The sequence below is a fragment of the Furipterus horrens genome, unplaced genomic scaffold, assembly GCF_987537825.1.
Source record: "Furipterus horrens unplaced genomic scaffold, mFurHor1.1.pri manual_scaffold_3, whole genome shotgun sequence".
Lineage (NCBI taxonomy): Eukaryota > Metazoa > Chordata > Mammalia > Chiroptera > Furipteridae > Furipterus > Furipterus horrens.
The window spans coordinates 204,929,697-204,955,779 of NW_028327173.1; the positions used below are offsets into that span (position 1 = coordinate 204,929,697).

Genomic DNA, 26,083 nt, shown 5'->3' on the forward strand with positions numbered 1-26,083 from the left:
ATTTTATCAGGTGTCTCCCCTTTCTCCTTCAATGTTCTGTAATCAGTTGCAATGCAAGGTTACAGAGGAGAACCCGGAGAAGACTTGGGGGCCTCTCCCACCCCACGGATCATTTCTCTGGGATCCCTGGTACCTAAAGGCAGGCTGTGCTATGGCTCCTGGGAGTGCAGGCCCTTAAATCGGATTCACAACCTTGACCAGGAAAAGGCTGCTCCACGTGAAATGGTCGAAGACCATGACAATGAAGGGCTTGTTGAAGTGAATGGTGACGGGCTCAGACGCCATGTTTCTGGTGACTTCGGTGGGGGTAGCTGCCTTCACTCCCTGCTCGTCCAATTGCAGCATAGCCTTATGGACCACCTGTTGGGATGGATCAAAGGTGGTGGCTGAGCACCTGTTGGGTGTGGTTGGGGGCTTGTTGCTTGGGCTCCTCCCATCCTCGGCTTTATGGATGGTGGAGCTGAGGCTCAGAGGTCACTTGCTGGCGCCTCATCTAAGTGGCAGCCCCGGGGCTAGAACTGAGGACTGTCCCCCAGCAGAATGTGGGCCGCACCTAGACTTCCTCCTTAGGAAGCAGGCAGGTGGCACCCACTACATGGAGGTTTAAGATCCCGGGGCACTGACTGGTCTGACTGGGTCCTGGGCTGGTAGAGGGAGCGCTCGCTCCCTTTCCAGTCCGCTAGTTAAATACCGGGGGTCAGTTTACGCAAAGTGCTCATGCTTACTCTGTATGGAAAAGGGTCATCTCTGTTCTGTTGAAAACAAAATTAGAAAGAATTTTGAAATTGGCGAAATGCTTGAGTGGCTTGTATCAAAAGCCTCCAATGGGTAAGAACTGGCTCATTAAAGAACCACATCCTATGGAGCAGGGACTCTCGCTGACTTGCAAGGAATCGGGGGGTCTGAGCGGCTCTGTACGTAGGCGCGTGGCTAGGAAGATGCTGAACTGGGATAGGAGCCCTAGTGGTGTGTCTTGGGAAATGGAGTTTTGAGTGGAACAGATCCTGGGTCAAATGTCAGGCTGCTATTTACTAGCTCTGTGGTCTCCCTGAGCCAGAGAGTCCTCCTCTAAGAAACTGGGGTAATACCCAGGGGACAAAATCCATGTGCTTGGGTGAAGGGGCTCCTGTTCCCTCTCTTGGTTTGTCACCCATAGCACTGTAAGGTCCCGTGGGAGCAGGGCCTAGCATAGTTGGAGGCACACTGTAGATCTTCAGTAAGGATTTGCTAAGTGAATGGATGGACGAATGAACGACTAACAGAACAAAAAGCTGACGAAGATGTGAATATAATTGGGTAGAAAGTTCAGTGTAATCTCATTTGACTGTTTCCACTTTCCCGTGTCTTGTTGCAGGGGTATCTCTCAGGCCTGTCATGCTGACTTCCTTTTGCACAGCGACCCCTCTGTGTGGCCTGGCAGAATGGGTAGATGCCCAGGCTGTGGCCCTCCCTTGTCACTAGCTTCCTGTGTAGCCTTGGGGACAGCACATTTTCTTGCTGAGTCTTTACTTAGCCTGTTGTAAAACTGCGGCCTTAGACAGGACCTTGGGCTCTCAGCCTGGGGCCTAGAGGCCTTTTCATAAATGGACTCCGTGTTGCTTATAATTTGTGTTGTGCCTTTTTGGGAAAATCAAGACAGGCTCTGGAGACACTTACCTTGGACAACTTCAGCTGGGGCTCTTGGGTGATGCCTGAGAAATTGGCCTGGTCGTTGAACATGTCTGCAATGCCCATGTCCTTCAGGAGGGCCCCAAGGTCATAGGTTTCAGAGATGGAGACCTTCGGAATGTATAGGTCCACCTGGCTGCTCGGGGGAAGCAGACAGGGTGAGACTTTGCAGAGCTGGGCCTGGCCAGCCAGACTTCTGTGGTCCCTCCAGACCCTACCTCCAAGCTGGACACACTTCTTTGGGGACACAGGCCTGGACAGGGACAGGGCCAGATCTGCCTCTCCCTTTACCACATAGGCAGCTTCCTCTCTGGGCCTCTGAATTGCAAAGTCTTTTCTTCTCAGCTCTTTCTTTGAGCTGATTCCACCCGTGATACAGCTGGACCACTGGACATTGAAGAAAAGGGTCCCTAGAGATGTCCTTGTGGTCCCCCTGCCAGAAATAGAGGAGGGGAGAGGTCTGGGAGCGGGGGTCCTGGCCCCAGATGTGCCACCAGTGCTGTGTCACACAGCCAAGGCCTCCCCTCTCTGTGCCTGACCTCATCTGCACAACCAGGCAGGGACGCTGTCGCAGCCCCTCTGCACAGGAGCGCTGGGGGGGATTCCGTAAGAATTCCGTGATGTGGCCTGCAGTTCCCATTGGATAAAGCAAGTGGGGTTTCTAGAAAGGTAAATGGAATCCTCTGGGAATGGGATGCTAAAGATTTTTACCTCTCAAGACATTAATTTCATTTAACTATTTCTTCCTTTCCCAACTCTACAGAGGGAGAGAGGATGCCTGGAACCATGAGTCTGAGGGACATCAGAGAAATGACGTGGCTCCATGGCCAGCGGGGAAGGCTGGTGGCCTCAGTGCACATAGCTGGTGTGGCCCTGCGAGGCCTGGACGCTCACGCAGAGCAACAAGGAGGAACTTGAAGACATCGCCAAGGAGAACCGAGGAGGCATTGCGGGTGAGCAGGATGCTCCTCCCGACTGGGAAATGGCAGCAGGAAGTAAGGGAGACGGCCCCACGCCACGCACCTGGCAGGCCCGCTTCACCTTCTGTACCTCATCTAGTCCACACTCGCTCACACAACCCTACCAAGTCAGGGCAGTGTCTTCGATGGCCAGGCCGAGAGGCTGAAGCTCCAGCGAGGCGGAGGAATCCCCCCGAGTCCTGGCACTGGGAAGCAGCAGAAATGTGAAGAAACCAGGACCAGCTGCCTCAAAGCCCCATATCCTCGCCCCCACGAGACTGTGCAGCAGCTGGGTAAGTGGCAGCGGGACGAGGGAACAGAGAGGAAGGGGAGAGCGTGTGAGCTCTGTGAGGGGGGCACAGAGGCTTTCCGTGGGAGGTGGGTGTCAGCTGGACCTGAAGGTTACCAGCTTGGTGCTTTGGGGGTCATGGTGGTGGGGTGTTGGGAGGGGTGGGTGGAGAAAGGGGTCGCACGACATGGAGGTGAGGGACTGGGTGATCTCTGCTCTGGGACTGGGCGAGCCCCGTTCAGGTGGAGTAGGGAATTATTCATGCCCAGTTACATACGAGGTGGGACCCAAAAACAACCTGGAATTATCTTCTGGAGGGCAGGCCCCTTGTAGGACAGGCTTTCCCACTAGGGGAGTGTTCTAGGAACCCATCCGTATCAGTGCACCAGCTGGTGTTGTTGTGAGAGGCTGCGTTCGGCTTCAGTGAATTTTTTTTTGAAGACTCTTTCAATGCATTTGCCCATTTCAGGGTGGGTGGTTTATGAGTACACCGGCCCACACCACGCTGAGTGTTCAGTGATTTTTGACCAAAAATGGCATGACCCTCATGCCCCACCCTCCCTTTTTTGTTTCCTTGGATGAAAAAGGTCTTCAAAGGAAAACATTTTGCCAGTGTGGAAGAGCTGAAACAAAAAAAAGGCAGAAGCACTAAAAGGTATCAAAATCAATTAGCTCAAAAAATGTTTGAGCAGTGGAAAAAAATGTTTCAATAGGTGTAGTGCATCAAATGGAGAGTACTTTGAAGGTGACTGAAGTTTAATATGTAAGAATAAACACACAATTTTTTTGTAAGTAAATTGTGGTTTTTTTTGGGTCCCCCCTTGTATGAGGGCAAAAGGTGCAAAATTTTACTTTTCATGTTTATTTTAAAAAGTATTTAGAAGAAAATGTTATGTGCTATTGATTAATTGTAAGTTAAAGTAATTTAGCTAAGATATTATTTTGGTGTAAAGGGAAAGATTATCTACCTCATTTGCAATCATTAGGATCCAGAATTTGTCAAATTCACGGTGCATTATGAGCACCTAGTGGCAAGTTCCATCCTTTGTGGGGTGGGGGTGAGGTGGGATGGGACAGTTGAAAAAGTGAAGAGCTGACAAATTGATCCCTACCTACCATGGACACTTCTCATTCTCGTTCTCTTTATTCATTTGTGACCTACTTTATGTCCTGACTTTTTTTTCTTTACTTATTTACTGATTGACTGAAGAAGAGTTAAAGCCCGTGAGTGACTTAAGAGTCATTCATAGGCTTTCTGTCAGTTCCGTGGTGGATATTGTGGTCATTTTCTTTTTTTTTCTTACAGTAGTCCCAGTTATATCCCCTTTGCTCCCCTCTGCCCAGCAACCCCCTTCCCCCAACAATCCCACCTCCCTTAGTTCATGTCCATGGGTCATGCATATAAGTTCTTTGGCTTCACCCTTTCCTATATTATTCTTAACTTCCCCCTGTCTATTTTGTATTTACAAATTATGCTTCTTAGTCCCTGCAGCATATCCCCATTTCTCCCCCTTCCCCTCCCAGCTGATAACCCTCCAAATGCTTCCCATACCTATGATTCTGTTCCTATTCTGGTTTGCTTGGTTGGATTTTGTTTTTATTTTTTAGATTCAGTTGTTGATAGTTGTGAGTTTGCCATCACTTTAGTGTTCATAGTTTTTATCTTCTTTTTCTTAAGTAAGTCCCTTTGACATTTCATATAATAATGGCTTGGTGATGATGGACTCCTTCAGCTTTACCTTGTCTGGGAAGCACGTCACCTGCCCTTCCATTCTAAATGATAGCTTTGCTGGATAGAGTGATCTTGGTTGTAAGTCCTTGCTTTTTATCACTTCGAATACTTCTTGCCAGTCCCTTCTCACCTGAGAAATCAGCTGATAGTCTCATAGGCACCCCTTTGTAGGGAACTCTCTGCGTTTCTCTTGCTGCTTTTAAGATTCTCTCTTTATCTTTAACCTTTGGAATTTTAATTATGATGTGTCTTGGTGTAGTTCTCTTTGGGTCTAGCTTGTTTGTGACTCTTTGTGCTTCCTGGACTTGTATGTCTATTTCCTTCACCAAATTTGGGAAGTTTTCCTTCATTATTTTTTCACATAAGCTTTCAATTTCTTGCTCTTCTTCTTCTCCTTCTGGCATTCCTATGATTCAGATGTTGTCACATTTAAAGTTGTCCCAGAAGTTCCTAAGTCTCTCCTCATTTTTTTTCAATTCTTGTTTCCTCATTCTGTACTGGTGGACTGTTTTTTTTTTTTTTCCTTATGTTCCAAACCATTGATTTGAACCCTGGTTTCCTTCCCTTCACCATTGGTTTTGTGTGGAGTTTCCTTCATTTCACTTAGCATAGCCTTCACTTCTTCCCTTATGTGTTTGTCGTACTCAAGCACATATGTCAAGTCTGTGAGTATCTTTATCACCAGTGTTTTGAAATCTGCATCTGCTAGGTTGGCTATCTCCTCATCTGTTAGGTTGGCTATCTCCTTGTCGCTTAGTTCTCCCACTGGAACCTTGAGCCATTCCCCCTTTTGGGCCATACTTCTCTGTCTCCTTATCTTGACAGGCTCCTGTGTTTGTTTGCCTCTGTGTCTTAGGTAGAGCTGTCACACCTGTTACCTGGTCATTTTCATTGTAACTTTAAATGGAGTCTCTCGGGTGTCTTTAGCAGTGTTTGGTGTCAGGTAAGTGAGATAGTAAAGGGGGTGAGTGGGAGGCTGGGTGATTGGTGAACTTATTTTAAGAAAATGATGCGGACTTCTGGCCAAGATGGAGGTGTAGACAGACACGCTGCATCTCCCTCCACAACTAAGAAACAACCTCAAAACTAGAGACAACCAGAAGTTCCAGAGAATCAAGCTGCATGGAAGTCCAGCAAACAAAGATATAAAGAAGAAATACTCACTCAGACAGGTAGGAAGGGTGGAGCCAGGGTACAGAGGACGTGGTGTGGTGGCAGCGGGCCAGCAGAAAGCGCAGTAACACATTTTAAAAAGTCAGGAGGGACACCTGGGGAGCGTTCCCAGCTTCTCACCAGACCACGCAGCTCACAGTCCCAGCACCAGGGAAAATCAAGCCTCAGTGCTTCTGACTGTGCAAACCAGTGCAGGTTGGGTGGAGGCTGAAACTGCCGGTCTCTCAGCAGAGTCCACTTGATTAAAGAGGCCCCACAGACCGAGAACATCCGCAGACCCACCCACTCTGGGAACAATGGCCAGGGCAGCAGCTAAAGGAGTGCTAGTCTGGTGTGGAAGTGGGAGAAGTGCCTGGAAAAGGGGCAAGTGCTGGGCAGGCGACATTGTTCCTTCTCAGACCCCTCCCCCACATAGAGCGCCACAATGTGGTGAAACAGTTTGCCTGTTACTGATGAATCCCTAAGGCGCCACGTCTTACAATGTAAAAGGAGAGACAGCTCTGCCTGGGACACGGAAGCAAACAAACACAGGAGACTTCCAGCCAGGACAGAAGCCTAGACTGACACGTTCCATCTCCCTCCACAACTAAGAAGGAATACAACTACTGCAAACCCAGAAATAACCAGAAGTTCCAGAAAATAAATAGAAGTCCAGCGTATAAAGTTATAAAGAAGTGGTGCTCGTCTGGACAGGTAGGAGGGGTGAAGCCAGGGTGGAAAGGTCAAGCTGTGCTAGCAGTGGCAGCAGTGGTGACGGAGGCAGAACAGTGGTAAGCACAGACACCCATATTTAAGGAGAGGCGAGAAGCGCCTGGGGAGCACCCCCAGATGTAGACCAGACCCGTCAGCTTGCAATTCCAAAGCCAGGGAAGGCAGACCCCCATTGCCTTTGACTGTGAGGCCTGGTGGGGGTGGGGATGGAGGAGGAGGCTCCCAGTCTCTCAGCGGAGAGTGAATGGCAGGAATCCATCTTGGACCCCCACCCCTGCAGAAAACACCACAGTGTGATGAGAAGGGTCACTTCATAGTGACAAGTGCATGGGACTCCACCCCCTATAGTGTAGGAGGTGTGACAGCCCTGCCCAGGAAGCAAAGGTAAACACAAAATGGTCAGGATGGCACAGATCATGATGGAGACCCTAGTGACGCAGTTGACCAGACAGCAAATATCTAATCTAATGAAGCAGCAGATAGGAAATCTTTCTGAGGCTCAGTTCAGAGCTTTGGTTATAAAAATACTTACAGACCTAACAGCAGATCTTAAACAAGACAGGGAAGCAATGAAGGCTAGTCCTGCTGAAATGAACAAAAACACATACGAAACTAGGGGTGAGGGCAAGAAAACCAGGGATCAAATCAACAAATCGGAACATAGGGAAGGAAAAAACAGTCAACCAGTGCAGAAAGAGGAAATGAGGAGTGAGGAAAATGAGAAGGGGTTCAGAAACTTATTGGACAGCTATAAGCAGACCAACATCTGAATCAAAGGGTTGCCAGAAGGTGAAGAAGAACTAGAAATTGAAAAATTATGTGAAAAAATAATGAAGCAGAACTTCCCTAACTTGGGGAAGGAAATAGACTTACAGGTTCAGGAAGGACAGAGAGTTCCAAAAAGACTGGACCCAGGGAGAACCATACCAAGACACATTATAATCAAATGTCAAAAATTAAGGTTAAAGAGAGAATCTTAAAAGCAGCAAGAGAGAAGAAGAGAATTACATACAAAGGGGTCCCAATAAGACTCTCAGCTGATTTCTCAAAAGAAACTCTGCAGGCAAGAAGGGACTGGCAAGAAATATTCAAAGGAATGAAAAGCAAAAACCTACAACCATGATTACTCTATCCAGGGAAGCTGTCGTTCAGAATAGAAGGGCAGAGAAAATGTTTCCAGGGCAAAGTAAAAATGAAGGAGTTCATCAGCTCCAAACCACTGTTATATGAAATGTTAAAGAAACTTGTTTAGGAGAAAGAGGATCAAAACTATGAACATTAAAATGAAAACTGTATCACAACAACCAACAACAGAAGCTAGGGAACTGAAACAAAGGCAAACTAAGTAGGCAACAAGAGTGGGAAAAGAATTATAGGTATGGGGAACATTTGGGGGGGAGGTCAGCAGGAGGAGGAAGGGGGGAAGGGAGGGAGGTGGTACAGGAATTAAGAAGCACAGTAGGAGGGAGTGGAGTAGACAGGAGGAGGTTGAGAAGAACTATATGCACAACCAATGGGCATGGACTAAGGCAGGCGGGGGGGACAACTGGAGGGAGGGATGTCACTGGGTGGAGGGGAACAAAGGGAAAAGAAATTGGGACAACTGTAACAGCATAATCAATAAAGCATATTAAAAAAATAACAAGAAAAATAAAAATAAAATAAAATAAAAAGAAAATGATGCAAAAAATGTTATAACACAGAGGGCAGCTATTAACTTCCCAGGGACCTCCCTTTTTGGAATGCCCCAAAGTAACTCAGTGTCAGTTGGCAGATAAATAAATAAGTGTGACTTCTAGGTCAGAGAACCTCATGGCCTTTGGGGACCAGCAGACATGAAAACAGTGAGCCCTGGAGGGTGAGTCTGGGGCAGGGGGCCACCTAGGTGCCCCCCTTTCCCACCTGCCCCACTCTCTGGGAACTTCAGAAGTGCACACGGCCGACTGGAGCGCTTACCCGCTGGTCAGGGTGTCGGACCACCTCTGAATGGTGTCCCGGCTCAGGGCACTGATGACGGTGTCTATCTCCCCCTTGTCCGGAAGGATGAAGAACACAGTCCCGTTGCCCATGTACTCCAGCTGCACCAGCTGGCAGGGGAGCACCGAGTCATTGAGGTACTTGATCTCACGCGACTGGAACATCATGGGCACCTTCACCACGGTTGTCTCGTTCACGTAGAAGTTCTCTTCCCTCGTCCTTTCCAGGTTGAAGGAGTGCGCCCACGTGCCTGGGGAGAGGAGGGCAAGGGAGGGCAGGAGACAGGCAGTGAGGGCAGGAGCCAAGCCAGTTACAGAGCGGCCTCCCCGGGAGCTTCCCACCAGTCCGCTCAAGTTTCCTGGTAAGATGGGAAATCCCCAGAGGTTTAAGGCCTCTCCCATCTGCCACCCCTGCGATGAATTCAGAATTAACCCTGTTTCTGAGGCTGGCCCCGAAACACAGAAGGAGGGTGTGAACAAGAGAATGCTGGCCCTAGGGTTCGGGGTTTCAGGAAACCTGACTCTGCCTCGTTGCCCCCGCCTGGAGTGGGGCCTGGAGTGGGGGGCTGTGGAAGAGCTCCTGGACCTCAGGCTGAAACTTCAAGGTCGGGGTGGGGCGCGGTTTAGAGGAGTGGACCCCCCGTTTCATCTCTCCCCCCTGACATCCTGGCCACAGAAGCCCAGCAGGCAACCTGGCTGCCGAGCAGATTGCCCCCACTCTTCTGCAGGAGGCTCCTGACCTCCCTTGTGGTGCTGAGGGCTACACTGTGTTTCCTGGAGGCAGAATCAAGGTGAGAAAATTCCTTCAAGGTCACAGGGTCCCACCAAGAGCTGGGCTCAAATCACTTCCACTGCGTTCCACGAAGTCATCACATAGCCAGTTTGCTTGCCTTGTGCCGGGGACTTGCTGGCTTCACAGATGGGACTTTCTTCTACTGGTCAGCTCTGATGGGGAGAGAACGGCTCCTTAGACCCAAAGCCTGCCTGATTGTCATGCCTGCCTGCTGAGCCTCTGTAGCCCTTCTGAGTGTGTTCCAGCCACTGAGTCTTCTCGCAGGTGACAGACCTTTGGATATTTAAAGACATGGGCTGAGTGTCACAAGGGCTCCAGGCTAAGTCTCCCTGGGTCTGGAGATGCCTGAAGACCCTGAGTCCAGCCGGTCCTTAGTCAACAGGGAGAGGCTGGCGGTCGCAAGGATGAGAGCTATGGACACAGAGTCATTGGATTTAAGCCCAGAAGCCCTTGTGAGGTCACTGTTGCCCAGTGAGGTCGCCTGAAGGTGACCAGAGCAGAACTCCAGGAAGATCCTTCTCTGTCCCCTGTCCCCTTGCCTGTGGGAATCTGTGGATCGACGAGGCCAAAACTCTTGGTTCTGAACCAGCCTCAACCCCTCTGCAAGGGCTGCTGACGGAGCCAACAGGGAGACGCTGGAGTCTGCATGGGAGAGAGCTACCTATCTGGAGCCTGCAGACCCTGGAGCTATTCTGGGTCCATCCCTCACAACCGAGTGTGAGTTCACGGTCTGACTGCCTCACAGCAAGCGAGATACTTTGACAGTTCTCAAAACATCCACCAAAGGAAGTCTGGGGTCCTCAGAACTGAAGGGGCTGGTGTTTTGTGGCTAACTTGTCCAATTTACAGCAAAAAGAATGCATTAAATATTTTTTAGTGCTAGGTTTCCATCCCTGAAAGTTTACTATTTGCTTTTTACTGTACATTTCTTTTATAGAAGCAAGCATAACATATCCAGTTTGGCACAAAACAACACAGAATGGGTTCTAAGCTCCACTTCAAGGGATTTCTTCTTGGAAATTTTTAGGCCAGCAGAACTCATGGTAGGTAGAGCAACTTAAGAACTTATCGGGGGAAGCTGGAGAGGGCAAGTATGAGACCCCCGGAAAATCTTTTAACAATATTTTAATTGTTCTCCTGAAAAGAGCTTTCAAGACAGTAAGGAATGCTCCAGGGACACTATACATGTCCTAAGATTAGTGATGACAACTCCACCTCTCTTCATGTCTACTATTCGGGCTAGCTGGAAACATTTCAGGGTCCCCTGCAGCTTAAAGAGGGGCTTACCAGGTAGTTCTGCCGCATCACAGAAAATTTGTGTGCAGCGAGGCAGCCCACACCCTTGTCAGGGCCCTGTCCTGCATTTAGATGTTCAAAGCCTCCCTGATTTTTATTAATAGGAACTGTTGTTTCCCATCATCTCAGCCCCCTGGTGGTTGTGAGCATGTGGAGAAACTGCGAGAGAGAAGCCCCTGCCAAATGGGCTGTGCCGTGTCAGCACCTGGCCCAGCGGCCCCTCTCAGGCTCCTCCCAGGCTCAGGGGGGCCCTCCCTGTACTTGGGTTTGCTTTGCTTCTCTCCCAGCGCTGTGCTGCCAGAACCTCAATGCAGTCACTGGTGGGCCCTTTCCACGTGCCACACATTATGCAAACGCCCTGGGGCCACCAGACGGGTGCGGACGCCATGCACCAGAGTGCAAGTCTGGTGGGGGCGATGCCTGTGGAATGTGTGGGGGCACCAGTAGCCTTTCCAGACAGGCGTTTCCAGACTCTGTAGGCCTCCCACTGTCAGCTGTGAAGAATGCTGCCTTTTTTGTGGGACCACAAAGACCCTAAGGAGTCGAAGCAATTGTTTTGATTTTTTTTAAAGATTTTATTTATTTATTTTTAGAGAGAGGGAAAGGGAGAGAGAAACAGGGAGAGAAACCTCAATTGATTGCCTTTTGTATGCACCCTGGCCAGGAACTAAACCCACAACCCAGGCATGTGCCCTGACCGGAAATCAAACCCATGACCTTGGGCTTTGCGGGACAGTGTCCAACCAACTGAGCCACACTGGTCAGTGCAGCCAAATCAATCTTGAGAAAGAAGAACAAAGTTGGATGCAAAGCACTTCCTGATTTTGAACTATATTATAAAGCTATAGTAATCAAAACACTGTGGTACTGGCATAAGAACAGACTAGACCAATGGAACAGCACTGAAAGCCCAGAAATAAACCCTAACATATATGGTCAACTAATATTTGACAAGGGAGCCAAGAACACTCAAAAAAGAAAATCTCTTCAATAAATGGTGCTGGGAAAACTGACATTCACCTGCCAAAAAATGAAACTCGACACCTGTTTTATACACTCACAAAAATTAACTCAAACTCGATTAAAAACTTAAAAACAAGACCTGAAACCATAAAACTGCTAGAAGAAAACATAGGAAAACATAAGTTTCTTGACATTGGTCTTTGTGATGATTTTTAAAACTATGATACCAAAAGCAAAAACAAGAAAAGAAAAGAGAGAAGTGGAACCACATCAAACTGAAAAGCTTCTGCACAGCAAAAGGTATGATCAACAAAATGAAAAGGCAGCCTATAGAACGGAAGAAAATATTTGCAAACAATGTGCTGGATAAGGGGTTGGTATGCAAATTATATGAGGAATTCATGCTATGCAATAGCAAAGAAAAAAAAAAAAACAACCCTCAAATAATCCATTTAAAATGGGCAGGGAACTTGAGTAGACATTTTTCCAAAGAAAATATAAAAAACATCCAACAGGTACTTGAAAAGGCATTCAATGTTACTAATCATTAGGTGAATGGAAGTCAAAATCACAAGGTATCACCTCACAGTGTTGGATCAGCCCTTATAAAAACACGAGATAAGACCTGGCGTGAGCATGAAGAAAAGGCAAGCACTGTGCACTGTCGGTGGGAATGTAAGTTAGCACAGCCATTGTGGAAAACAGTATGGAGAGTCCTCAAAACTGAACTAGAACTGCCACAGGATCCCGCAATCCTACCTCTGGGCATATATCTGAAGATGATAAGATCGCTGTCTCCGAGAGATGTCTGGACTCTCACATTCATCGCAGTGTTATTCCCAGGAGCCGAGACGTGGAAACGGCCTGAGGGTTTACCAACAGATGCCTGGATACAGAAACTGTGGTGTGTATACACATGGACTATTACCCAGCCATAAAAAGGACAATATGGACGACACGTGAGGGCATTATGTTAAGTGAACTAAGTCAGACAGAAAAAGACAAATACTGTATGATCTCGCTTATACGGATGTGGAATCTAAAAATACAGAACTCATAGGAACAGCAAGTAGAATGGTTTCCAGGGCAGCGGTTTGGGAGAAATGGGTGGAGATGGTCAACAGGAATAAACGTCCAGTTATAAGATGAATAAGCTCTGGGAAGCTAAGGTTCAGCATGGTGACTTACAGTTACCGTCGTCGTCGGCAGCCGTCCGTCTCGAGAGACGATGGTGTAGCTTCTTAAGAGTCTATCTGCACTGCCGAGAATGGCTGTGCAGTCCGACTCGGGAGTGACACGGTATCTGTCTCCTCCCGTGTTGAATCGACATCTTGTGATGACGCTGGAGTGTCCTCTCCAGTGAAGCTGAAGCTACAGAGCCTGGGCAGGGTGATATGGAGGGTCTGCTGTTGCCCATGCAGCAGACCCCCCATCTCTTCGCAGCTGAAGGGTCCAAGGGAAAGACGGAGTCAATACAGCTTGGCTTCAGGTGCGCCGCAGGAGTTGCCGGTGTTGACTACAACGTCAAACCGCCTTAGGGACTCCGGCTCCGCATTTTCTGTCGGGGTTTACTCCCTTAGCCTTTCCCCTGAAGAGGTATGCCGCAAGGCAGCGGAGGTTTTTTGGAGTCAGAGTTTTCCTTCTCTGATGTGCCCTGACTGGAAGATCGAACCAGCGACACTTAGCTCGCAGGCCGATGCTCAATCCACTGAGCCAAACCAGCCAGGGCTCTTTACAGTTACCAATACTATAATATATTTGAAAGTTGCTAGGAAAGAAGGTCTTAAAAATTCTCAGCACGCAACACGCACAAAGGTAATATGAGGTGATGGATGTGTTAAATAACCCTATTTTGGTCATCATTTCACAGTCTATACATGTATCAAGTTATCACATTGTACATCTTAAACTTACATGATGTTGTAAGTCAACTGTATCTCAGTAAAGCTAAGGACAGAAAGAATGCTGCCTTTGCCGGTCAGTGCGTCACCCTCGTCATCCTCCAAGGAGGGAGGCCTCTGCCAGGTGGGTTCCCAGACTGGTGCTGGAGAATGGGCAGCGAGCCCAGAGGAGGAGGGGGGCTGACAGCTCGGGGAGGGCCAGGGAGGCAAGGGGGCCACTGGGAGGCCCTGAGTGAAAGCTGGGGAGGAGGAGAAGGGCGCATGAGGAGACCACGGGGGATCATGGTTTGGATGATCTTTAAAGTGGTTGATAGACACATGTTAAGTATTGTAATTACTTATTTTTTTCGTGTCTCATCAGTACCTCTTTGAATATGACTGCTTAATGGAAACTGAACCACTTGAGTCCAGGGTTACAAGTTCTAACACGAGGGTTGTTAAAATTTGAGGTGTATGAAAACATCAGAGGGTTTGCATGAGGAGCCAGGTTTTGCCTGAGGGAATCAGGGGAAGTTTCATGGAAGAAGTGACTTTTGAGCCAAGACTTGGAAGGCAGAAAGAAGTTGCAGGCAGTTGGACAATTTGAGGGAGGGATCAGGGGAACCAAAAGGACATGGGCTTGTGGCAGGAAGAATGATCCCCAAAGATGTCCGTGTTCTAATCCCTGGAACCTGTGGGTAAGTTATGTTGTATAACAGGAGGAAATTAAGGTTGCTAATAAGCTAAACTTGAGATGAGGAGAGTATTCTGGATTATCCAGGTGTGCCCAATGTAATCACAAGTGTCCTTAAAAATTGAAGAGGAAGGCAGGAAGGTCAGAGTCAGAACGGAGATATGATGGCAGAAACAGATGCAGGAGCGATGGGTTGGCCTTGAAAAGGGAAGGGGTGACTTCTAGAAGCTAGAAAAGGCAAGGGACAAATTCTTCCTGAGAGCCTTAGACCTTCAGAAGGGACATGCCTTCCTAACATATGGACTTCAACCCATGTGACTCATTTTGGACTTTGACCTTCGGAACTGTAATATGATAAATTTGCATGGTTTTAAGCTACCAAAATTGCAATAATTTGTTACAGCAGCAGTAGGAAACTCATACAGGCTTCTGTGGGGACAGCCATGCTCAAGGACATGAAAGGAATTTGGTGTGGTTGGATATTCTGTGTGTGTGTGAGTGTGTGTGTGTAGGGAAAATGTTGACACAAGGCTACAGAGGACACAGAAGCAGATGACTCTGGGCCAGAGCTTCTCAACCTTACCACTATAGCCACTTGGGGGCAGATATCATTATGGGGGCTGGCTTGTGCATTTTAGGGTGATTAGCAGCATCTCTGGCTTCTCCCCAATAGGTTCCACTCCAGTAGATACCAGTAGCATACCCCAAACTTTACACCACATCCCACCCCTAGTTGTGATAGCTGCAAATATTTCTAGACATTGCCAAATATCCCTGAGGGTGGATGGGGGTTGAGAACCAAGGAGTTTAGATTTTATTCTCAATGACAATATATTCCCAAATTGCCTGATTGTTAAAAATGATTAGGGGAGGGTGCCCTGTGGAAGATACAAATTCTAGGGCTTTCCTGTGGAGGTTTTGCTTTAGTAGGCCTGATGTGGGATCTGGAATCTGTACTTTTAACAAGTCTCCCTGGTGGTTTTAATGAATAGGCACCTTGGAAACCCCGTTCCAAATGGGCGGACTGAAGTTTGGCAACGGTGGGACCCGGTCAGAGCTGGCGGTGAGCGCTTGGGAACTGTGTATATGACAGCTTAGGGACATCTGAGAATTTCTGAGGTCTGTCTGGTTCTAGGCTGTATTTCCGGTTCCTGGCCCAGTGCCTGACTCACAGCCAGGACTCAGTCAATGTTTATAGACGATGAGGCAGCCAGACTGTTCATGGTTACATGTTTGGGCCTCAGACCAACCTGTAAGAGCTTGGGCAAGCCACTCGACTCTTCTGGTTGTCATTTTGATCTTTTGTAAGTTTATATACAGTAGGACCTCTCTATATCGTGGTTCACTTATTGCGGCCTCTCTGTATCACGGGGTTTTTAAAAATATTATATTTAATTATTTACCGCTGATTTTTCACTATATCGCGGGATTTTGCGGTCCTGTATATGTATGTTGTTAAAGTTATGTAGGTTTAGGAGTGTAGAATAAATCTAAGGTTCCTACTTCGTGGGGGGTCGGGGACGTCTAGAACGTAATACCCACAATAAGTGAGGGAGTACTGTAACTCTACCTTCCTAATAAGCTTATGGTGAAGGTGGCGACTCACAGACTGCATGTACTTTGTGAAGAAAAAGGCTTTACCAGAGAGTGTGCTCTGGGTTTTGATAGCTGTTACTACTCCTGGCAATAGTAGGTAAAGTCTTGTCAGAATGGGATGTGGAGGGTTACCTTTGAGGAAGATGTAGTTGACCAGAATAAGCATGGCTGGGCTATCCAACTCCAAGAACAAGTCCATGATTTTCCCTTGCGTCTCATTCTTGATATACTCGTTAATTTGCTTACTGGCTCTGGCCCCGTCTTGGAAATCTACAGCCAAGGACTCCAACTCATAGTAACGACTGGCGTCTGCTGAGAATGACTCTAGAAGCTGTAGGTTCTGGTTGAGGAACATGGCATTGCCCATAGTCACTTCCAAGGTGGAGTCTGACTCCCTGAGCAGGTGATGGAGGTACCGAAAGCTGTGGTGGATCTCAGCCTCAGATATCTCAGTGACATTGAAACCCAGGTCCTGGAGAAGCTGGGCCCGTGTGGAGCCGCGGGCACCGAGAGAGAGCATAGCCAAGGCCATGGAAATGCTCACGGGAGAGATGAAGACGTTCTTGCCAGGAGCTGAGGCCACTAGGTGCTTATAGAGGCCAAAGGCGAAATCAGCATTGTTTGAAGCCAGGTTCCGGTGGTGGTTTCTCATGCTCACGTCGGTGTCAGGGTCCTTAGCCTGGATAGTCCAGAGGCCAGTGGATGAGAGCCACAGGAGACAAGTGCACAGGGAGAGCAGCATTGTTCAGGATGGCTCGACCCTATAAAATTAGAAATGTGTATTAGGTGCTGTGGGACATCCAAGGCATTGGGGCGCGGTGGAACAGCAGGCAGAAGACCCCATGCAAGCCCCACCTTCTTCTTCTTCTTCTTGGCTGGTATGACCTGGGGCCAGTGAGGACTCTGGTCCTCAATTTTCTCATCTGAAGGTATAAATTAGACCTGCTATGATTTATTAAGTATCTACCAGGTGCCCAACACTGCCCTAAGTGTTTTGCCTATATTTACTCATCAACCCTCCTCCCCAAACAATTTAATAAAGTAGATAATTATTATGATTGTACGTAGGCAGAAACAGAGGCTGAGAAAGCTTAAATGGCAACCCAATCAATATATTCAAAGTATTGGGGGGGAAAAAACACTGTCAACTAAGAATTCTACATCTGGCAAAACTGTCCTTCGGAAACGAGGGAGAAAATATAGAAGATGGCAGCATGGGGCAGCGGACATGGCTCACCTCTTTGCATGGCCACGTCAGAATTGCAACTGAAGTGTGGAGCGGACATCGACCCGTCACTGGGGGTCAAGTTGAGTGAAAGTCTGACAACTGTATGGCTGGAGAGGCCACATCCATCGAGACAGGTAATTGGGGTGCAGATGTGGAATGGGCTGGTCTCTCACCCAGCCCATGTGGTAGATAAAAGTTGGGGGGGTGTGCTATCTCAGGACCAGGGAGTCCCACACCAGGCCCCCCAACCCAGGGTTCCTGTGCTAGGAAGATAAGTCCCCACAACTTCTGGCTGCAAAATCCATCAGGGATTGAGTTGTTGAAAGAAACTGATGGAGCCCTAAGCAGTTCCTCTTAAAGACCCACACAGGGACTCATCAAGTCAGACTCACTCCCTCTGAGCTCCAGCACTGGGGTAGCAGCTTGAAAGGCACCAGTGGCATCAAGTGTCTGGCATCAAGGTGAGCAGAGGCCATTATCTCTTCTCTAAACCCGCCCCACAACAGAACCAGTGGGCTGGTGCCATGTCTGGGGCTCCATCGGCCTGGCTGACTCACCTTGAAGATCCCCAGAGACTCTTCCCAACCCAACTTTTGGTCTTTATTCATGCTTCACAACTTCCTAAGTTCGATCAAACAAGCAACAGGTGAGCTGCAGGCCCTGCACTACCAGCAGCCAGCATCAGATTCATAGGTTGGCTTCTTGCCTGGGAATCTCCAGGTTCAGCATGGGTGGCATCTCGGTTGCTTTGTAACTTGGTCAGGGTGCCCCAGGCAGGACACAGGTGGGAGCGGGTCTTGGCCTGTGCCACCGGGAGACCCTGGGGACAGCTCACCCAGTGGACAGCTGAGGACCACATCAGAGCACTGCCACTGTGCCCCTGTGTAGCTGGTCATCCACAGAGGGCAGAGGTTGGTTGTCAGTGGTCACAGCTGGACCTTCCAGCTGACTGCCCTGGGTGGATCCCTTCCATTGGTCTGCCAACAGCAACCAAGGCTCAGCTACGAGAGAAGGGTGTGCTTAGCCCATGCGAGGGGCATGCCTCGAGTGTCCAGCTTGGGTGGTGCAGTAGGCTGTGACATTGGATCCTGCAGGACATGTCCTGCATTGGGCCATGCTACCAAGACATGGAGTCAAAAGGGCTCTACCCAATATACAGAAACAAACACAGGGAGGTTTCCAAACTGAGGAGGCAAAGAAATATGGCCCAAATGAAAGAACAGAACAAAACCCTAGAAAAAGAACTAAATTAAACAGATGGCCAACCTATCAGATGCAGAGTTCAAAACACTGGTGATAAGGTTGTTCAGAGAAATAATTGACTACGGCCACAAAATAAAGGAAGATGTGAAGGTTTTACAAAGTGAAGTAAAAATATACAGGGAACCAACAGTGATGGGAAGAAAGCCAGGATTCAAATCAACGATTTGGAACAAAAGAAGAAGTAAACCTTCACCTGGAACAGAAAGAAGAAACAAGAAGTGTTAAAAATGAGGAGAAGATTAAGAACTTCTGGGACAACTCTAAATGTACAAAGATCTGAATCATAGGGTGCCAGAAGAGGAAGAGCAAGAAACTGAAAAGTTATTTGAAAAAATAATGAAAGGAAACTTCCCTAATTTAGTGAAGGAAATAGACATACAAGTCCAGGAAGCACAGAGAGTCCCAAACGAGTTGGACCCAAAGAAGAACACACCAAGACACATCAGAATTAAAATACCAAAGGTTAAAGATAAAGAGAGACTCTTAAAAGCAGCAAGAGAATAGCAGGGCGTTACCTACAAAGGCATTCCCATAAGACTATCAGCTGATTTCTCAAAAGAAACTTGGCAGGCAAGAACTATTAGAAGTGATGAAAAGCAAGGGCCTACAACCAAGACTACACTATGCAGCAAAGCTATCATTTAGAATGGAAGAGCAAATAAAGTGCTTCCTAGACAAGGTAAAGCTAAAGGAGTTCATCGTCACCATTACTACATGAAATGTTAAAGGGACTTATTTAAGAAAAAGAAGAAGATCAAAACTATGAACACTAAAATGACAACAGACTCACAACTATTAAGAACTGAATCTAAAAAATAACAACAAAAACAAAGCAAACCAGAATAGGAACAGAATCATAGGTATGGGGATCAGTGTGAGGGTTGCCAGCTGGGAGGGGGAAGAGGGAGAATGGGGGAAATAGTGCAGGGATTGAGAAGTGTATTTGGTAGGGCCAAAACAAACAGGGGGACGTTAAGAATAGTATAGGGAAGGTGAAGCCAAAGAACTGACATGCATGACCCATGGACATGAACTAAGCAGGGGGGATTGCTGTAGGGAAGGGGGTGCTGGGTAGAGAGGGGCAAAGGGGAAAAATTGGGACAACTAACAGCATAAGCGATAAAATGTACTTAAAAAATAAAACATATAAACAAGTTTTTTTAAAGAGGGAAAAATTAAAGACATTTCAGATAAAGAAAAGCTGAGGGAGTGTATTACCACTGGACCTCCCCTGCAAGAAATGCTAAAGGGAGTCCTTCTCATTGAAGTGAAAGAACACTAGAGAGGGAACAGAATCTTTATAAAGAAATAAATATCTCCGGCAAAGGTAAATGAATGAGCAATTATAAAAAGTATTATTGTAATTTTGATTTGTAAGTCCACTTTTTATTTTCTATATGCTTTTAAAGACCGAAGCTTATAACGCAATTATTATGTTTTTGGAAGTACAATGAATAAAGATGAATAATTTGTGACTTAAGTAACTGAAATGATGTAGGGGATGAAGCTATGTAGGAACAGAGTTTTTGTATGAGAATGTTATAACTTCAGGATGTTAAATGTAATTTTTCTGGTAACCATGAAGAAAATAGCTATCGAATATACACAAAAGGAAGTGAGAAGGGAATGAAAATATTTCACTACAAAAAAATCAACTAACATGAAATAAGACAGCAACACAGGAAATGAGAGGGGAAGTATAAGGCATATAGAAGACAAATAGGAAAATGGCAAAAGTATGTTTTTCCTTATTAGTAATTACTTTTACTGTAAATGGAGAAAATTCTCCAATGAAAAGATAAGTTAGCAGAATGGATTCAGAAAGGATGATCCAACTATGTGCTAACCACAAGAAACTAATTTTTTATCCAAAGACAAAATATTAAAATGAAACAGTAAACAAAAGTATCCCATGCAAATAGTCACCAAAAGAAAGTGGTGATAAGGTAGTAGAAGGAAGGAAACAATAAATATTAGAACACAGATAAGTAAAATAGAGAATAGAAAAACTAGAGAAAAATCAATGAAACCAAAAATATATCTCATCAGTATAGCTAATATAGTAATACATAATAATTTCAAAAAGTTTAACAAAATTGACAACTTTCAGCTAGACTTGAGTAAGAAAAAAAGAGGGATGTCCCAGTTACTAAAATCAGAATTGAAAGTAGGGACAATACTATCAATTCTATAGAAATAAAAAGTATGGTAAAAGATTTTGGAAAAATTACTCATCAAAAAATTGGATAACCTAGATGAAATGGAAACATTTCTAGAAACACAAAACCTACCAAGACTGAACCACAACTAAATAGAAAACCCAAATAGACCTAAAGAAGTTAGAAAATGGAACCAGTAATTTAAAACCTCACAGCAAAGAAAAGCCCAGGACCACATAGCATCACTGTTGAATTCTACCAAACATTTAAAGAATCCATGCAAATTCTCTTCAAATTCTACTTTAAAAATTCAAAGAGGTGGGAACACTTTCCAACTAATCTGTCGCCCTGATATCAAAGCCAGAAAAGAAGACTACAAAATCCTCAACAACATACTAGCAAATAGAATTCAGCAGCATAGTAAAAGCATTACACACTATGACTATGTTGTGTGTAATCCTGGAATGCAATGATGGTTTCACATACAAAAGCCAGTGTAATGTAATTACAGTCTCAGAATGAAGAAAAAAAAAAAAAAAAACCACATGATAAAAACACTCAACAAACTAGGAATAGAAGGAAACTACCTCAGCATAATCAAGGCCATCTATGAATAGCCCACATCTAACATTATGCTCAGTGGTGAAAGATTGAAAACTTTTCATCTAAGCTTTGGAATAAGACAGGATGTCTGCTTTTGCCTCTTCTGTCTAACATGGTACTGGAAGTTCTAGTCAGAGTACTTAAGCAAGCAAAAGAAAGAAAAGGCATTCAAATTGGAATGGGAGAAGTTGGTAATCTTATATGCAGAAAACCCTGAAGATTCCACAAAGCACCCATTAGAATAAATAAAGAAATTCAGCAAATTAGCAGGATACAAAATCAACCGTCAAGATCAGTTCTGTTCCTATATACTGACAATGAACAATCTTAAAAGGAAATTAAGAAAATTTCATTCATAATAATGTCAAAAAGAATGAAATACTTACGAATTAACATAACTAAGGAGGTGAAAGACTAATACAATGAAAACTAAAGAAAAATTGCTGAAAGAAGTTAAAGAAGATACAAATAAATGGAAAGACCTCCTGTGTTCATGGATTGGAGGACTTATTATCTTTAAGATGTCAATACTACCTGAAGAGATTTACAGATTCAATGCACTCCTTATCAAAATTCCAATGAGGCATTTTGCAGAAACAGAAAAATCCATCCTAAAATTTCTATAGTGTCTCAAGGGACTTTGAATAACCAAAATAGTCTAGAAAGAAGAACAAAGTTAGAGGTTTCATACTTCCTGATTTCTGAACTTACAATAATCAAAACAGTGTAATACTGGCATAAAGCAGACATACAGAGATGAATAAAATAGAATAGAATAGCGAGGGGTAAACTCTTGCATGTATGTCCAAATGGTTTTTGACAAAGGTACCAAGACTATTCAATGGGGAAAGGACTTTTAAACAAATGACATTGGAAATCTACATGCAAAAGAATGAAGTTGGACCCTTAGACTTTATACCATAATAAAAACCCAAAATGAATCAAAGACTTAAATGTAAGAGTTAAATAAAACCCAGAAGAAAACCTAGAGGAAAAGCTTCATGACATTGGATTTGGCAATGATACCAAAGGTACAGGCAAAAAAGAAAAATTGAATAACGAACTTCACCAAGAAAAAAAAATTTCTTGTTCATTAAAGGATACTATCAAAAGAGTAAAAGGACAATCCATAGACTGGGAGAAAATAGTTACAAGTTACATATCTGATAAAGGGTTAATATCCAGAATATATAAAGAACTAAAAAGTACAAAAATACAAGAAAAACCCAACTCAATTCAGAAAATGGGCAAAGGACTTGGGTAGATATTTCTTTACAGACGATATACAAATGTCCAATAAGCACATGAAAAGTTGCTCAACACCAGTAATCATTAGGAAAATGCCAATCAAAACCACAATGAGATACCATTCATACCTATTAAGATGGCCATTATAAAGAGCAGAAAACAACCAGAGGAAACAGTGTTGGCGCGGACGTGGAGAAATTGAAAACCTCATGCACTGCTGTCGGGGAGGTTGGATGGTGCAGTCACGAGGAAAAGAATATGGCAGTTCCTCACATAATCGGACATAGAATTAGGTGACCCAACAATTTTACTTCTGAGGATAATGCACAAGAGAACTGGAAGCAGGGACTCAAACAGATATTTGTAGGCACCCATGTTCACAGCAGCCTTACTCATAATAGCCAAAAAATGAAAACAACCCCAAACCCATGAATGGGTGAATAAACACAATGTGGCTGTCTAAGGAAAACACTTCTGTGTTTTTCCTTTACTCTCACGCTACTACCGCACTTCACTTCTGACTCCTGATGTGTGGGGTTTCCACACATCAGCCAGCTCTCTGACACCAGCTAGGTGCACGGCTGTATAACTCAGTTGTGACCCTGTCTACCTGGAGATAGGGTCAGATCCCACCAGTTAAGGGATCAGTCCCACAAGACTGCAATCTCAAGTCCCAGGCTGCCACCTGTACCTCTGACTGGCTATAAATCAGAGCTCCCATGACCCCTCGTTGGGTTCAGTAATTTTCTAGAGTGGCTCACAAAACACAGGGAAACACTTGCTTATGTCTATCAGTTTATTATAAAGGATATAATACAAATACAAAAAAAAAAAAAAAAGTCACGTGAAGAGATTAAGGATAGGGCGACGCAGAAGAGACCCAAGCACAGGAGTTCCTATGCTTGGAGTCGAGATGCACCACCCTCCCAGCGTGGATGTGTGTTTACCAGACTAGAAGTTATCTGAACCCCTTGCTTGAGGGGTTTGTATGGAGGCTTCATCACATAAGCAGGATCGATGATTAGCCCAACCGCCAGCTCAAGAGAATGAAGGCTGGGGCTGAGAGTTCTAAGCTTCTCAGCATGGACTGATCTTTCTGGTGACGAGCCCCCACCCTGAAGTCACCCAGGAGCCCACCAGAAGTTACCACATTCGAACATAAATTCCAAGGGGTTTAGGAGCTCTGGTCAAAGATCAAATATTAGCACCAAAGACGCTCTGAGTGCTCATATCACCTGGGCCATTACAGCGTTTCCGGAGCTCTGTGTGGGGAGCTGGAGGCAGAGACCAATATGTATTTTTCTGTTATTTCACAGTGTATACATATTTCACATGTATATGGTGTTATTCAGCCTTAAGGAAGAGGTAAACTCTGGCACACTACAACGTGGATGAACCTTCAAGACATTCGGCTAAGTGAAATAACCCAGTTCCAAGAAGAACTGGGTCATTTCACTTCTATGAGGGGCCTAGCACAGTCAAATTCATAGAAACAACAAGTAGAATAGTGGTTAACAGGCTGGGGTGGGGGAGGGGAAGTTACTGTTTAATGGAGACAGTTTCAGTTTGGGAAGCTGAAAAAGTTCTGGAGCCGGTCCTGGTGATGGTTGCACAACAGCGTGAAGGCTCTTAATGACTCTGGATTGTATGCCCAAAAGTGGTTTAGATGATCAGTTGTTTGTCTACCTTACCACAATTAAAAAAAAAAAAAAAAGCAGGAAAAAATTAAAATGTTTGGTAAGAGCAGTTGAAGAAAAAATGCAGCCAAAGTTGGTGGTGGTCCCAAGCCCTGCGCTTTATGGAGCCACCTACAACCCCATAAAGGAGGGATGCTCTTAGGGGACGCAGGTCCCCCTGCACTGCCCCACCTATTGCATCAGCCATTTGAGGAGGGGCTGGGAGCCCGCGGTGAAATCGGTGCCCCCAGGAGAATGTGGTGGAATAGAGCGGGGAACCACGGGTGTGCTCCGGAACCCCCTGAAGCCCCTTCCCTGGCGCGAGAGGGATGCAGACATCCCTCTGAGCTGCCTGAGTTCTCTCCCAACCTTTTCCCATATGTCTCCCTCCATCTGGTGGAAAAAAGAACTCCTGGCGAAATTCCCAGCCACTTCTCTGCTTCATTGATGACCCTGCTGCCCTGTCCCCTCCTCCCCCACCTCACCTCTCCCGTTATGCAGCTGCCTGGCTTTATAGATGACTCTAAATTTCTGGGGTTTCTTGGCAGATCAAGGTGGATTAGGATCCCAGTATTACTAGTTATGAACTACGTGCCATGGGTGGACTATTTAAACTGTCTCAGTTTCCTCAATATAAACTAGATAGTAATACCTACCCCAGGCCTTGCTCATTTGACCTTCTAATTTTTGGGTGTTTGTCTCGTCTCCTCCAAACTTAGTACACAGCCCAGACTTGGGACTCATCATCTTTCCCAGGACTAGCAGTCACCCCCTACGGGGGCTCCCTGCCTCCTGCTCAGCTCCCTCCAACCCTTTCTTGCCCCTGAAGCCAGAGGCATCTTCTAAAACTCAAGCTGATTGGCAGTCTCCTGCTGAAAAGCTCCACTGCTCCTGGGCAGGGTTGATCTTCCCTAAGGGGGCCCAGTGGTGGACCTCATGACCTCCTCCCTGGTGACAGCTCCCAGCCTCAAATGTGGCCCCTGAAGTCTCAACCACAGCACGCTGGCTGGCTACCTCAGAGGTTTCTTCCTGGAACACACCAGACTTTCAGCACTCTGCCAGGGTCAGGGCAGGAAAGGTCATTTCGGTTCCCCAATATTTGTGGAGCCAGCTCTGGCCTGGGAGCTGTCCCCTCTTGCCCCATGTGTCTCCACTCTGTAGGTCCATATTCTCCCTGCCTTGTCTGGCTTCCTCTTGCCCTTTGGTACGCCGGTCCTAGGTCACCTCTTCCAGGAAGCCCTTCATCTGTGCTTCTCTCTGTCACTGCCCCTGTCACACTGCAGTGAGATCTTTGCTTTCGCCCTGGTCACCTTCATACCTGTCTTTGAGCCCCTCTTGGGCGAGGACCCTCTTCAGTGGGTGGGCTTTCCCCAGGTACAACCTCTCACTTCCCTTCTTGCTCTCTCAAATTTCCCACTTTATCCCCTTCTGTTACTCCTCCAAGACGGGATAAAACACCACCAGGTGGTTGTGAATATCAGTCACAGCTGTTGTCAGTGTTTCCTCATGTGACCTCACTTAAGGTGTCATCCTGGCCCGTTGTACAGATGAGGGAATAGGCCCAGGGAGCTAGAGCTGAAATTCTAGGCTGTGTGGTCTGACCTCAGAGCCTGTGATAGGCCACTGTGCCTTTCTCTATAGAAAGCAAAGTGGGGAGTGAAACAGCTCTCCAAAAATGCTGAGTATCAGTATTATTCATGAATTTCATTTCAAGTATGTCCTCGTTCCTCATTCCTGAAGTGACCTACAGAGTTAACACCCACGGCGCTCTTTGCTTTCACAAGTGCCCTGTGGGCCAGGTTCTGTCCTGAGCACTGCGCTGAAACCTCATAGCAGGAGGTGTAGGGCAGAGAGTTCTGTTTCATCTGCTGTGTCCCTGCCCCAGGTCACCGAGCCAGGAGGTGTGTGCGACTCTGTGCCAGCCAGGCACCCTCCGCCCCGCCCCCTGCAGGGCACTGCCCATGCCAGCTCTTAGACTCTGTCTCTGGGGTGGTTGGGCTCTTCGGCTTAGGGAGCATCAGTCATGAGACGGATGGGGATGGCTCTTGGCTCAGTGTCAACCCAGCAAGGCAGGAGGCCAGGGGAAATCAAACCTCCTGTGTGGGCAGACGGGCAGACTCTGGGAAGCCTGCCCCCAGGTTGCCTCCTATTCCTGCTGGCTGTTCAATACCCTAAT

At 46.4% G+C, this 26,083-nt stretch overlaps 1 protein-coding gene across 1 annotated transcript; it reads right to left on the reverse strand.

Annotated features, from left to right (window-relative positions):
- Window positions 1–42: 42 nt before the first annotated feature.
- On the reverse strand, window positions 43–16,485 carry SERPINA6 (serpin family A member 6). The gene is given in 4 exon segments (XM_090268374.1): window positions 43–360; window positions 1,657–1,804; window positions 8,489–8,759; window positions 15,863–16,485. Coding segments are annotated over 4 exon segments (1,347 nt in total). The 5' UTR covers window positions 16,473–16,485.
- Window positions 16,486–26,083: the final 9,598 nt, after the last annotated feature.